At 33.4% G+C, this 13,199-nt stretch overlaps 1 protein-coding gene across 1 annotated transcript in view; it reads left to right on the top strand.

The window, feature by feature from the left end:
- The window catches only part of MCTP2 (multiple C2 and transmembrane domain containing 2), a 185,918-nt gene that overhangs the window by 4,668 nt on the left and 168,051 nt on the right, over positions 1-13,199 (top strand). Inside the window, exons 2-4 of the mRNA XM_044660134.1 lie at positions 2,694-2,700; positions 9,945-10,000; positions 10,698-10,806. Of these exons, the coding sequence (XP_044516069.1) occupies positions 2,694-2,700; positions 9,945-10,000; positions 10,698-10,806 (172 nt within the window). The remainder of the gene's footprint in view (positions 1-2,693; positions 2,701-9,944; positions 10,001-10,697; positions 10,807-13,199) is intronic.

Below are 13,199 nucleotides of genomic sequence, written 5' to 3'. Positions count from 1 at the left end.
CAATCTCTTCATTTTACAGATGACGAAAATGAGGCCAAGAGATTTTATCTGACACAAATAATAAAATGACATCCTAATAGATGAGAGACAGAATTTGTTCGAGAACCCAAGTTTGTACCAACCAACTGAATTCCTAAAATTGCCTTATTTCATAATGACATTTTAGTAGACAAATAAAGCTTAGGCGTTACCATTCATCTTGGCTCATTTCTTTTTGTCCAATAATTCTTTATTCCATTATTTCCTTCTCTATTGCAGAAGCTTTTCTGTGCTCATTAGACAACTTGAGTATATGGGTTTTCAGTTGATTATGTTATGTGTCTCAAGCATCTATATGGAATACTAATGCCTATGTGTTTCAAAACTAAAAAAAAAGTTGTTCATAAGTTTTTAAAGGAAGTTATTTTGTCTAGGTAATTTTAAATGGTGTTTCTCTTTCTACCTTTTGCTGCTGTAATGTGTTGGAAATATATAGAAATGCTGATGATTTATGTGCATTTATTTTGTATCCTGCAACTTTGCTAAAGTTGTTGATTATTTCTACTAGCTTTTTAGTTGATTCTCTAGGATTTTTTAAGTAGACCATCATATCATCTGCAAAGAGTGATAGTTTGGTCTCCTCCTGGCCTATTTTAATACATTCAATTTCTTTTTCTCCTCTAATTGCTACTGCTAGTGTCTCTAGTAAAATGTTAAGTAAAAGAGGTGATAATGGGCATCCTTGTTTCACACCTGATCTTATTGGAAAGGCTTCTAATTTATCCCATTGCATATGATGCTTGTTGATGGTTTAAGATATATACTGTTTATTATTTTTAGGAAAGAACCTTCTATTCCTATACTTTCTCGTGTTTTCAGTAGGAATGGGTGTTGTATTTTGTCAAAGGCTTTTTCAGCATCTATTGAGATAATCATGTGGTTTTTGTTGGTTTGCTTTTTGATATGGTCAATTATGTGGATGGTTATCCTAATGTTGAACCATCCTTGCATTCCTGGTATAAATCCCACCTGATCTTGATGAATAACCCTCTTGATCACTTGCTGGAGTCTTTTTGCTAGTATTCTATTTAAGATTTTTGCATCTATGTTCATTAAGGAGATTGGTCTGTAATTTTCTTTCTCTGTTTTTGATCTGCCTGGCTTTGAATTAATAATTTCATTGAAGATAATGACAATGATGAGACATCTTACCCAAACTTATAGGATGCAGCCAAAGCAGTTCTAAGGGGAGAATTGATATCACTGAGTGCATATATTAAAAATTGGGGAGGGCAGAGGTTAATGAATTAGGCATGCAACTTAAAAAAAACTAGAAAATGAACAAATTAAAAATCCTCAGATGAAAACTAAATTAGAAATACTAAAAATCAAAGGAGAAATTAATAAAATCGAAAGTAAAAGAACTATTGAATTGATAAATAAGACTAGAAGCTGGTATTTTGAAAAAACAGATAAAATAGACAAAGTACTGGTTAATCTAATTAAAAAAGGAAAGAAGAAAACCAAATTAATAGTATCAAAGATGAAAAGGGAGACCTCACCTCTAATGAAGGGGAAGTTAAGGCAATCATTAAAAACTATTTTGCCCAATTATATAGCAATAAATTTAGTAATCTAGGTGATATGGATGAATATTTGCAAAAATATAAATTGCCTAGATTAACAACAGAAGAAATAGAATACTTAAATAATCTGATATCAGAAAAAGAAATTGAACAGGCCCTTAAAGAACTCCCTAAGAAAAAATCACCAGGGCCTCATGGATTCACAAATGAATTCTATCAAACATTCAAAGAACAATTAATTCTAATATTATACAAATTATTTGATATAATAAACAAAGAAGGAGTCTTACCAAACTCCTTTTATGATTAGAGGAAGTTATATCAGTGAACTGGAGGACATTTATTAAGCAGCTGTATTAGAGAAATAATCTAGTTTTTTTAACAGTAGCTTCAGGCTAATTAATCTAAATTCAAGAATGAACATGCTTTTTCAGGTTTATTAATAAATAGGAAGAGGAAGATTGAATAAGCTGCATGATTAATGTTTTAAGTTTTTTGTACTGACATGATTTTGCCATTCTATCTAATTTTAATTATATTTGCATATCTATGTGTGTATATTTATATGTAAGAAAGTATGCATACATGTATGAATGACTGCCACTACTTTCATGCCAGTTAACAAATTAGAAATCATTTGAATTCAGTTTTGGACTTAACATTTGTTGTCTGAGAATCAGCATAGTTTAGTTGAGAGATATTAATCCTAATTAATCCTAAGAAAGTTGTTCAACAGGTGATTCACAAAGTGAAGGCTGCATCATAAGTGTTACTTACTCCTGTGGAATAACCTTAAATGAAATATATAGGACTATTTCTTTTCGATATTTTAGTGGATTCATGGTCTCATCCACCCACCAGAATCAGATGTCATTGTTTATAGGTTTTAACCTTTCATCTCTGAATTTCTTTTTTAATTTTCGGCAAAACCCACTGTCCTGATTGGTGCCCGCTTCATCAGTCTCACTATTTCAGAGAGGTCCCAAACATTCTTCAATTCACCTCCTGCTCTCTAGTAGTTATTATCTTGATAGCTTACTAGTCTCCTTCCTCCCAAATGTATGTTCCTCCTATCTTTAGCATTGGTTTTTAGTACTGGTTTCAGATCAAGTCTGCCAAAGTTCCTAGAAGATATGTCAAGTGATTTCCCAAGCTATTCTACCTACATTTCTTGTAAGTTTCAGAACCCAGATCATCTCCTTTGGCCACCCACTCTATTTAACTATAATTAGAAGTGTCAACTAGTATGAAATTAAGCTACTGACAATAGTATTGATCACTGAATCTTGAAAAGCACTCTGGTCTATTGCTCAAAATGATCCTCCTTAATTCAGCAGTTAGTGGTTGGGTATATTATGTTTTCTTTTTAGTTGTAAAACTTAGAGGAAAGGTAAAGATAATTTTAAAATTCAATAACAATTTATTAAATTGGGTAAATATTTACCATATCTAAAATTGTGTTTGCTTTGGGTGTTAGAAAGATGAAACTTAATTGTCCCTTAGTAACTACATTGAAATTGCAGGGAGTGGAATTAAAACATGTATACAAATAATTGCAACATAAGGTGGAATCTAATAGGGGCAAAGGTGAGATTAAGACAAAAGTTTGTTATAAAGATTTGAGGAGAGAGAAATCACTTTCATGTGTGTGAGGGAGATGGGAAGGAGGTGGGTAGATATCATGGAGTAAGTAACAAAGAGCTTGATCTTCAAGGGAAAGAAAATTATATAACTGATGATGGTGCAGTACTGGAATGGTAACCAGACACATGGACTCTTGCCAACAGGTTTTCCTGCCTCTGCTCTCTCCATTGTCCAATCTCTTTCATGATACCAGAATAAATTCTTATTCATAGATCAGCTCAAAAAACATGAACTACCTCCTACTGCCTGATAAAGTTCAAACTCCTTTTCCTGAAATTCTAGACCTCCATTATTTAGCAACACCCCACCTCTATGATCCATCTCATATTACCCACTTTGTTCCTTCTATGGCTTTTGCTTTTGTCTAGCCAAACTAAAAAAGTTCTTTGTTCTCCAGGTTGTCTTGCCTCTGTGGATGTTTTGCTTGGTCTTTTCCATCATGCTATACCTTGCCTCCCCCACTTTAATTGCTGAATTCTTTTTCTGTCCTTCAGTTAAAGTGCAAATAATCTTATAAACTAGGATTAAAAATCTAAACCTGAAAATCTCAGAGGCCATATAATCCATTGCCCTCACTTTGTAAATGAGGAAATTGAAGTTCAGAGAGGCTGAGTCACTTGCCCAAAGCCACAGAAAGTTACATCACCATTTGAATGCAAGTTCATTTGACTTCTTTCTTTTGTACCCTATAAGCTCTTTCAACTATTATGGACTCTATGATACCTTCTCTGATCTTTAGCATTTCATTATGGCCATGAAGTAAACTTTTAGATGCATTTGTTGTTTTAGTCATGTCTGATTCTTCATGACCCCATTTGGGTTTTTTTGGCAAAGATCCTGGAGTGATTCTTACTACAGCTCAGTTTACAGATGAGGAAACTGAGGCAAACAGAGTGAAACTTGCTTAATTACATAGCTAACTAGTGTCTTCAGATGAAGTTCGAACTCAGATATTCTTGACTCCAGGCCTGGCACTCTCTGTGTTTCAGCATCATATTGTATATTTTAGCTATCTGTCTTGTCCCCTTACTAGATCATTGAAGGCAAAGAACATATCTAAACTTTGCCTCTATTCACACCTAGGGGAGTGTTCTACATGTAGTAAACATTTAGCAAATATTTGTTAAATTAATAGTTAGGATTATAATCTACCACAAAAATAGCATCTGTTCCAAAGTCAAAGCTCATGTGTCAGGTTTTGTGTATTATGATTGCACATTTTAGTTTCCTCTGCAAGACCATCATAATTGTCCTACTTGTTATATATATATATATGGTTATATCTTAGGACTTTATTCTAAATCCTCCTTTCTCTCTTCTCTATATCAGTGATTCCATTAATTCTCATGGGTTCAACTTTCACCTCTATGGTTCCTCAATATATAGATATACCTTTAGACTCTCTCTTGAAATATAGCTATGAATCTTCAACCAAATTGATATTCCCAAACCACTTATGTAGAATTTATCAACAGATTTTTATTAAGCACTTGCTAATGCCAGTCACTGAGAAAAACATGTATAGAAATAAAATAGTTTCCCTTAATAATATACTTCTTTATCATCAACAAATATTTATTGAACCTCCTATGGGGAAGTATATTTTTAAACGTTTATTAATATTAATTTTTTAGAAAAGTTAACATGGTTACATAATTCATGCTCTTACTTTCCCCTTCGCCCCCCAAGGCCCCCCCCACATGGCTGATGCGTATTTCCACTGGTTTTAACATGTGTCATCAATCAAGACCTATTTCCAAACTGTTGACAGTTGCATTGGTGTGGTAGTTTCAAGTCTACATCCTATGGTGAAGTATATTAAATGGCAGAGTAGATTCTGGTCAGAGCAATAATTCAAGTTTAGCTGGACAGGAGAACTGCATTTGGCTATTTAGCATGGCACATTTTTTCCCCTCCTAAATTTTGTTTTTCATTTTTAACTGCTATTAAAATCACAAAAAGTATTATCATTATAATTTTTAGTGTTCAAGGAAAAAGTATACTTATATATGCACATGGACATGCATTTTACATGCCATGTAATCATATATAAAGATGGAATATATATATATATACATAATACATATACTCTATGTACACACAAACATACATACATATATATTTGCCAGGGGCAAGGAGGAGGTTGGTTAAAGAGATAATAATATTAGAACTCCATCTCTCAGTAGACTGTACTTTAGGCTTTTTATACATTTGTACTTGCCAGGATATTAAAAGTTATTATTCCCCCAGTGGCAATAATTCTGCCTTTTTGTGCATACATAGTATTTTCTATTACTCTATAAGGTGATCATTTTCTTACCTTTATATGTATATATAACATGTGACAGTTACTGTTGCTGTGGGAACCATAACTTTAAATTCTGTGACTTCTCTGCAAATGTAACCTCCATCATAATGGTGAGTTAATGGAGTTAGTTACCTTTAATGCCCTTGTTGTTTTAAGGAGAAGAGTTATTATAGTGTTTTGAAATTAATGGACTGTAACTGTCCATTTAGAAATATATAAATAAAATTAGTAGTTAAATGATATCACTTTTTACTCGTGTGGAATCATTCCGTGAGTGAAATGAAAGAAAGAACCTAATGTGACAGTAAGATGCCAACTCTGGCAAATTAGGGGAAGGGAGCTATTTGAATATACAATTTATTTATTTCCTAGAATAGAATACTAGCATATAAACATCAGAGTCCTACTGTGGGACCTCACACCCTTGTTTAGAAGGTGATCCTAACTTCTGGAGGAAGTCATTTAGTCAAAGCTCTGTCAGGGTCTTACCACACAAGAATACTTTATAGAAGTGCCTGACAACAACAGACTGACTTTTTTTCTGAGAACACTGGAAGCTGGTCTACAGATGTTGGGATTTTTTGGTTCACTGTTAACTTGGGAAGAACATCTGTAAAAACTTGTAAGGGTTGTAATCTCTTGGTAGGAGGAGTTCTAACACACATGGAATCATCAATCTTTTCAGATATTGAAACAGGGATATCAGAGTACTTGGAAACATAACTGAACATCAATCATTAGGTATTATTTTTAAGCATGTACTTTTGATATTGTGGTAGGCACTGGGATACAAAGACCAAAATGAAGTGGTTGTTGCCCTCACAGAACCTCCATTCTACTAGAGGAAATTACAAATAAGTACAAAAGACATATAAAGTAAGGATATGTAAATTAGCAGCTAGAGAGGCAGGATCAGGAAAGGTCTTTTAAAGGTTATGTTTGCTTAAGCTTCAAAGGAAGGAAGTTTGTGATTCTAAGAAGTAGAAGTAAAGAAGGACTGCATTTGAGTTTGTGAGAAAGTCAGTTTAGTCCAAGGGAAGAAAAATTGAATGTTCTATATGAGGAGCAAACATCAAGAAAAATAATTTAGTTGGGACATACACATGTACTGGGAATATTGTATTAAAAATCTGAAAAGATAAACTTGAACCAGATTGAGAAGGGATTTAAATGATCTTCCTCCACTCGCTTACAATTCTGGGTTAGTGTTCAAAACCTTTCATTCCTTTGCATCCTTGCTACCTCCTACCCTTCTAGCCTTCTAACATCTTCCTCCCTTCCATGTAATGCTACAATCCAGTGACCCAGACTGACTTGCTATTCCTTCCTGATCTCCTGATTTCATTTTCTCTGGCTCCCATCCTTGGAATGCTTTACCTTCTCATCTGTCCTCCCAACTTTCTTCAAATCCCAGATAATATAGACATACATACATACATATACACATGTGTGCACATATATCTTTATATATAAGGGTGTGTGTGTGTGTGTGTGTGTGTGTGCACGCGTGCATACACACATAAACTATTGAGACCATCCCAGCTGATTTGCTCTGTTACACTGAAAGAAACTTCTGGTGATGGGCTTTCACAAAGTTCCAGAGATAAAAATCAGTATTGTAGCTTCTATCCTCAGACAGTTGATAAAAATAAAGCAATATTCACTTTAAAGAATCCGAGAAATTAAGGAATTTTCTGGATGTAACTCATTCCGTCCCTAACAAGCAATTTGATACCAGGTACTACTACTGGTAAAGGGGGCAGTTAGGTGGCTCAGTGTATTGGGCTCCAAGCTTAGAGACTGGAGGTCCTTGGTTCAACTTTGGCTTCAGACACTTCCTAGCTATATGACCCTGTGTAAGACACAACTCCAGTTGCCTAGCCTGTTTCACTCTTCTGGCTTGGAACCAATAAACAAATTTGATTTTAAGGTAGAAGGTAAGGTTTAAAAAAATCTGCTTCATCATGTGATGACTATAGGATATATGAATGAAATATTAATATACTGGAATCCAGCTGCAATGGACATTATATATCTATTATCAAACCAGAAGAAAAGGAAGAATATTAGTAAGTTTAGAAATTAATAATGTGGATTTGGACAACTTAGGAGTACGTGAGATAAGTCCAATGATATTTGAATAGTTTCAAGGCAGCGTTAATGACATCCTGGAGGTAGGAAAAGAAATGTTCTCAAACTAGAATTCCTGATGCCTTAATGTTCACCTTGATAAAGTCTTAACAAAATGAAGAGCCTTTCTAAGGCCTATGAGGTCAATCAATCAATCAGGTACCTGCTGTGTAAAGCACTGTGTTCTAGGTTAAGAATACAAGTACAGCAATATGTGTCTTCTTTCACAACATGATGAATGAGGAAATATATATTATATGATAATATATGATCAACCTACATTGCAGTGCCTATTTTGGGGGGAAAGGGTGTAGGGTTGGAGGGGGAGAGAGAGAAGATGGATTGCAAAATATCAGAAAATTAATATTGAAAATTATATTGATAGGTAATCTGTAAAAAATAAAATGTATTAATAATAAAAAAGAATGTAAGCACAAAGAATGATCTTTAGTCACAATAAGCTCCCATTCTAATTGATGGAGTAAAAGAAAGAGTTCTAGAACTTCTAATCAAAAAATATGGGTTGGAATCTTAGTTGTAACCCTGATTAGTTGTATGATCATAGATAAAGAATTTAATCTTTCTTTCTCTTTGACCTTATCTATTAAAGGGGAACAATAATAGTTATTATAATAGTTATTATACTGTTTTAATATGTATCTCTTCAACATTACTGACTTCAAGTGCTTAAAGAACTGCCAGTGGTGGTATCTCTTCCATGTTTTCAAACAAGGCAGAAGGAAGTCCAATGGATAAAAGCTGCAAGGAGGCATATTTTAGCTTAATTTTAGGAAACACTAACAGAACTTGAGTAGTTAAGTGCTGCAGTGGCTAGAGTTCTGGGCCAAAAATCAGAAAGACTCATCTTCCCAAGTTCAAATCTAGACTGAGACACTGGCTGTCGGACCTTGGACAAGTCACTTCACTTTGCCTCAGTTCCTTCATCTATAAAATGAGCTGGAGAATGAAAGGCCAAACCACTCTAGTAACTTTGCCAAGAAAACCACAAATGTGGTCATGAAGGTCAGATACATCTGAGAATGATTGAACAACAAGAGAACTATCTCAAAAGTTGTAAGTTAGACCAGTTAGGGAATAATTAGAAGTTTTCAGCCAGAGTTTGGACAGTTGTCCATTTGTCCTGGATTCACATACCATATAGAAGTTTCAGTTAAATAACCTCTGAGCTCCCTTACAACTCTAAAATCATATTAAATTAGACACTGAGTGCAAAGGTCACTTTAACTATAAAAACCTATGCACATTTAAGAAAGCATTGCTAACCACATGTGTTTCATTAGTCTGTGGCATAATTTTCTGAGAATCTTGATGTTCAGATCAGGCAATGAACTGACATATTTCTAAGCTCGAACATAACCACACAATGACCAACTGGGATAGTGAAGATCCATGAGACTGTTCAGCATGAGCATCTCTTAGAGTTCCTTTCTAGATTGGGAAGAAGGCACATGATATCTATCTTAAAATATCTAAAGGGTTGTTTTGTGGAAGGACATTAAACTTGTAGCACTTGGCCTTGAGAATATTCAATGAATGTTCCAGGAAGTCAGATTTTGAGTCATCAGAGAGGAAAAAAATACATATTTCCTTAACACTTATTTCTAAGTGGAATACTTGGGGAACAATGAATTTTTGGTCCTTGGAGGCCTTTTGGTAAAGTCTGAATCGCTGCTCCTTAAGAATATTGTAGATGGGATTTATATTTAGCAAGGAGTTAGACTAGACATGAGGTTCTTTTCAACTGTATCTCTCCAATTCTGTCATGTAATAATCACTTGTTTAGAATCTGTGTCTTTAACTCAGCTGATAAAAATTACTCTTCTGTTAAGTGAATGTAAGACAGAAGAATTGCAAATTACACAAAGGTATGATTTAAAGTAATACCATCCAGTCTAACTTTGGAAGTCTTCCCATTTTACTTTCCTTACTTATACTTCAGTTACTGAGTAGAAGATTCTGCCAAGATCTTCTGTGAACTAGTCAATCACATTATACCACAGTTTTAACACACATACATTAAAATACTAAGTACTTCCTAGATTTGGATAATGTAAAATGTGTAACTGACACATTTGCAAAATTGAGATCCCTAGTGAAGAAGAGCTGCTTTCAGAATCTTCTGATTCAGGCATAAGCTGAATGTTCAAAGGTGATAAAGCATTTTTAGCAGATGAAGAGACATCTTTCTGTGTTATTAGCCTGCTTACTTCTTTTAATCAATTTATTATTAGGGTTTAAAAAAACAAAAACAACTTTTTTTTAACAACAGAATCCAGGTGGATCTAGTGATTTGGATTCTTCAATGACCTCCCAGCTTTTTGAAGAGCAATCTGTGAGTTTGTGGTTAATTTTATTTTTAAATTCTCTAGCACTCAAGTAAATATTTTAGAGAAAATATTTACTGGAAAGTAAAGTTGGGGTTGGAATTGTTTTCAGTTCTATGTAGAATGTTGAATACTAACTAACCTCATTTATGGGTTTTCTAAATCATTTTGTAAGAAATATATAGTGACTGGATGTCAACAGTTTCTGCAATTCTCAGGATGTTAATTTTGCATGACAATCTCATGACTGAATTACCTAGTGGTTTATAACCCTAGAGGACTGTGCTTGTAATAGGAGAAATACAGAAAATGCCCTTTTTCCCATTTCTGATCATCATATTATGATAAAAGTTACATGAGTGATGGTAAGTTAATACTCTCTAGTTGGATTAGAGTAATCAAACTCAGGACTACCTGAGGTTTAAAGATAACATTTATTAATAATGGAGATCACTAGTAAATAACATTTGAGGAATAGGATTATGAAATCAACTGAGTATAACATATATATGTATATACATATATACATATATATATATATATATATATATAAAAGAGAGAGAGAGAAAGAGAGAGGGGGAGAGAGAGAGAGAGACAGAGACAGAGACAGACAGACACACAGAGACACAGAGAGAGAATGAATGTGTATATTCTTTTGTTTATATATCAGGAAAAAAAAGTAAATGGTTTTTCTATCTCCTATAGACTCTAGAAGAAGCAGGAGATTGCTTAAGTAACCTCCCCAGTCCTTTTGCTTACCTTCTCACCATACACCTGAAAGAAGGCAAGAACCTTGTCATTAGAGATCGCTGTGGTAAGGAATCACTTTTATTTGATTTATGGTTTGTGGGTTTTTCCCCATATTTTCCTTTCAACTCTGGTATTCAATTGTTAATCTTCATTCCTTATCAAATTCTACCTTTTACTCCCTCCTTATGTATTTAGGGATAGGCAAATACAAATAATTTCAAGTAAGAAAGAAGTATTTTTTGTTCATTAAGTTTCTAGTAGTATTAATTTTTGGAAAGTATAAATAAGTGGCAGTTGTGCACTTCTGCAAACACTTTAACTGCTGCCTTTAACTGAACTTTTCACAAGTGGTACTTTATGGATGATGACTTTTTGCAGCTACATTTTATTTGGTAATTTGGTGTTTACTAGAGCATTCCAGAGATGCCTTGCTAGTAATATTAGGAAGCAAGGTATGATTAATAGAAGAAAATTGAGGTAGAAGGAATGTAGAAGCTTAAAAGCTTTGGGAACTTTTCTGATAAAGAGTAACACATTCATCAAGAAAATTTCTTTGACCTCTTATACATATATCTGTTCTTACTGCCTCTATTAAAAATTTAGTTTAGCCATCTACCATATTGATATCTGATTTTGTCATATTAGGATCAGACAGTTAGAATTAACAATTACGTTTGCTATGCAGTGAGGAATGGTTGAAACCATAAGAAACTGAAATGTCCTTTAAAATTTTTTGACTTTGCCTCTGTCAAGTTAATTCCTAAATGTTCTTGAATGCCAATAAAACATTATACTCTTTAATCTTACAATTTTCAACTCTAGTTGAAGGTAGGATGGTTTTCTAAAAGGACACTTAATGTGCAAAAGGCTAAGGATATAATGAAGGGAGTCAAGGTACATGAAATCATTAAGAAACCTGAGTTTTAAGACAAGCTTTATTTATTACTGGCCCATCCATGATTTTTATGATAATTTCTGATTTTTAAAATTTAGACTGTTAACCATTACCTTAAGATGATTAAAAGACAAATCAACACTGAGAAATTGGTTATTTAGAGCCCTGGAACCTAGCATACCTTTCTGTTTGGTGGAAAGACATTTCACTCATTTCAGAAACATTGACTTAGTTCAAAAACACATAAAAAGTAAAATAAACCTCTTGACTAATGCCTTTGGTGAAATATAGTCAAGTCTTGGTTCCACAATGTGCATTATCCTTCATAAACTTTTACATTCTAATTATCTCCTAACATCAAACAGACTTCTTGATTTCTTCCAATAAGAGCAATATGCATAGAGTGTTTTTGGAGTCCAAAGAAGGAAAACAAAAACATACTGACAAGAGATTTATGAAATGATTTCTGTGAGCTGGATTTTGAAGGAGGTTTAGGAATAGAGCAGACCTAAGTGAAAGGTACACATGAGTGAAAGGTACAAAGTTAGGAAAATAAGGAGTATGATTTCTTAATATCTCCTCATGCATATTTGCTTCTTTTAATACATGTTTTAGAAGTCTTTTGAATGCAGTATTTTAAAATATTGACCAGAGTGCCTCAGGAAAGAGTGCACCCAAAAGTTCACACAGTTGCCTGTATGTGGTCAATTAGTTAATGTTAAAATTTAATGTGAAATTTTTAAAAACATTTTTGATGAAGAGTCATTTTGAATTTTTATCTTTGAACTAAAATTTAACCAAAGTGAACAATGTAAAGGAAAATTCTATATGATAAATATATACTATTTTTTTCAAATTTTCTAAATATACAGTATTGAACATCAAACCATTATGGGCACATTTTAGTTCAAAGATAAATACAGAAATCATTGTTAATGGTAAAATGATTAAATTGCTATTTTGTAGAGGAACTTAGCATTAAATATTTCTTACAACAATTAACATATTATAGTATGTTAAATGGCATGTATGGGGCAACTGTTAATGAGAAGGAGTTGACAACAGAAATCCATGTTAATGATACAATATGAGGGACAAAAGTTGAAGCCAAAATTTAAAAGTAAAATACCTTCACAAAGAGTCCAGAATAATAAAAATAATTTTCTTGAACTCCAAGTATAGTGTTTGTTAAAAACACTAGTCCTTTCGGAATCTAGGGCCAGTATTCAATCATTGAGCCTTGTTTAAGCCAACCCTTAGTGAAAGAATAAAAAAGCAAGTGCCCTCTCACTTTTGCTTCAGCTTGGCTCTTTCTAATCACTTTCAAAGTGTGTAAACTGTAATATGTGTAAATTTTACTGACATTGTTATTTAATGTTTGGTTATCATATGACTCTTCTATCTAGTAGTAGTTCAATTGTGTGAACATACTTTCTTCTGTGTTGGTTATGAAAGCTTTTTGTTTGCACATCTTTTGCAGTTTGTTTTGTAAAATTTTTCAAACAAACTTGTTTTTTTAATGTTTGTGCACTATGGTGTCTATATATATATATATATATACA

The sequence above is a fragment of the Gracilinanus agilis genome, chromosome 2, assembly GCF_016433145.1.
Source record: "Gracilinanus agilis isolate LMUSP501 chromosome 2, AgileGrace, whole genome shotgun sequence".
NCBI classification, from domain to species: domain Eukaryota; kingdom Metazoa; phylum Chordata; class Mammalia; order Didelphimorphia; family Didelphidae; genus Gracilinanus; species Gracilinanus agilis.
The sequence above is the reverse complement of the archived record's forward strand: the minus strand, read 5'-3'. Positions and strand labels throughout refer to the sequence as shown.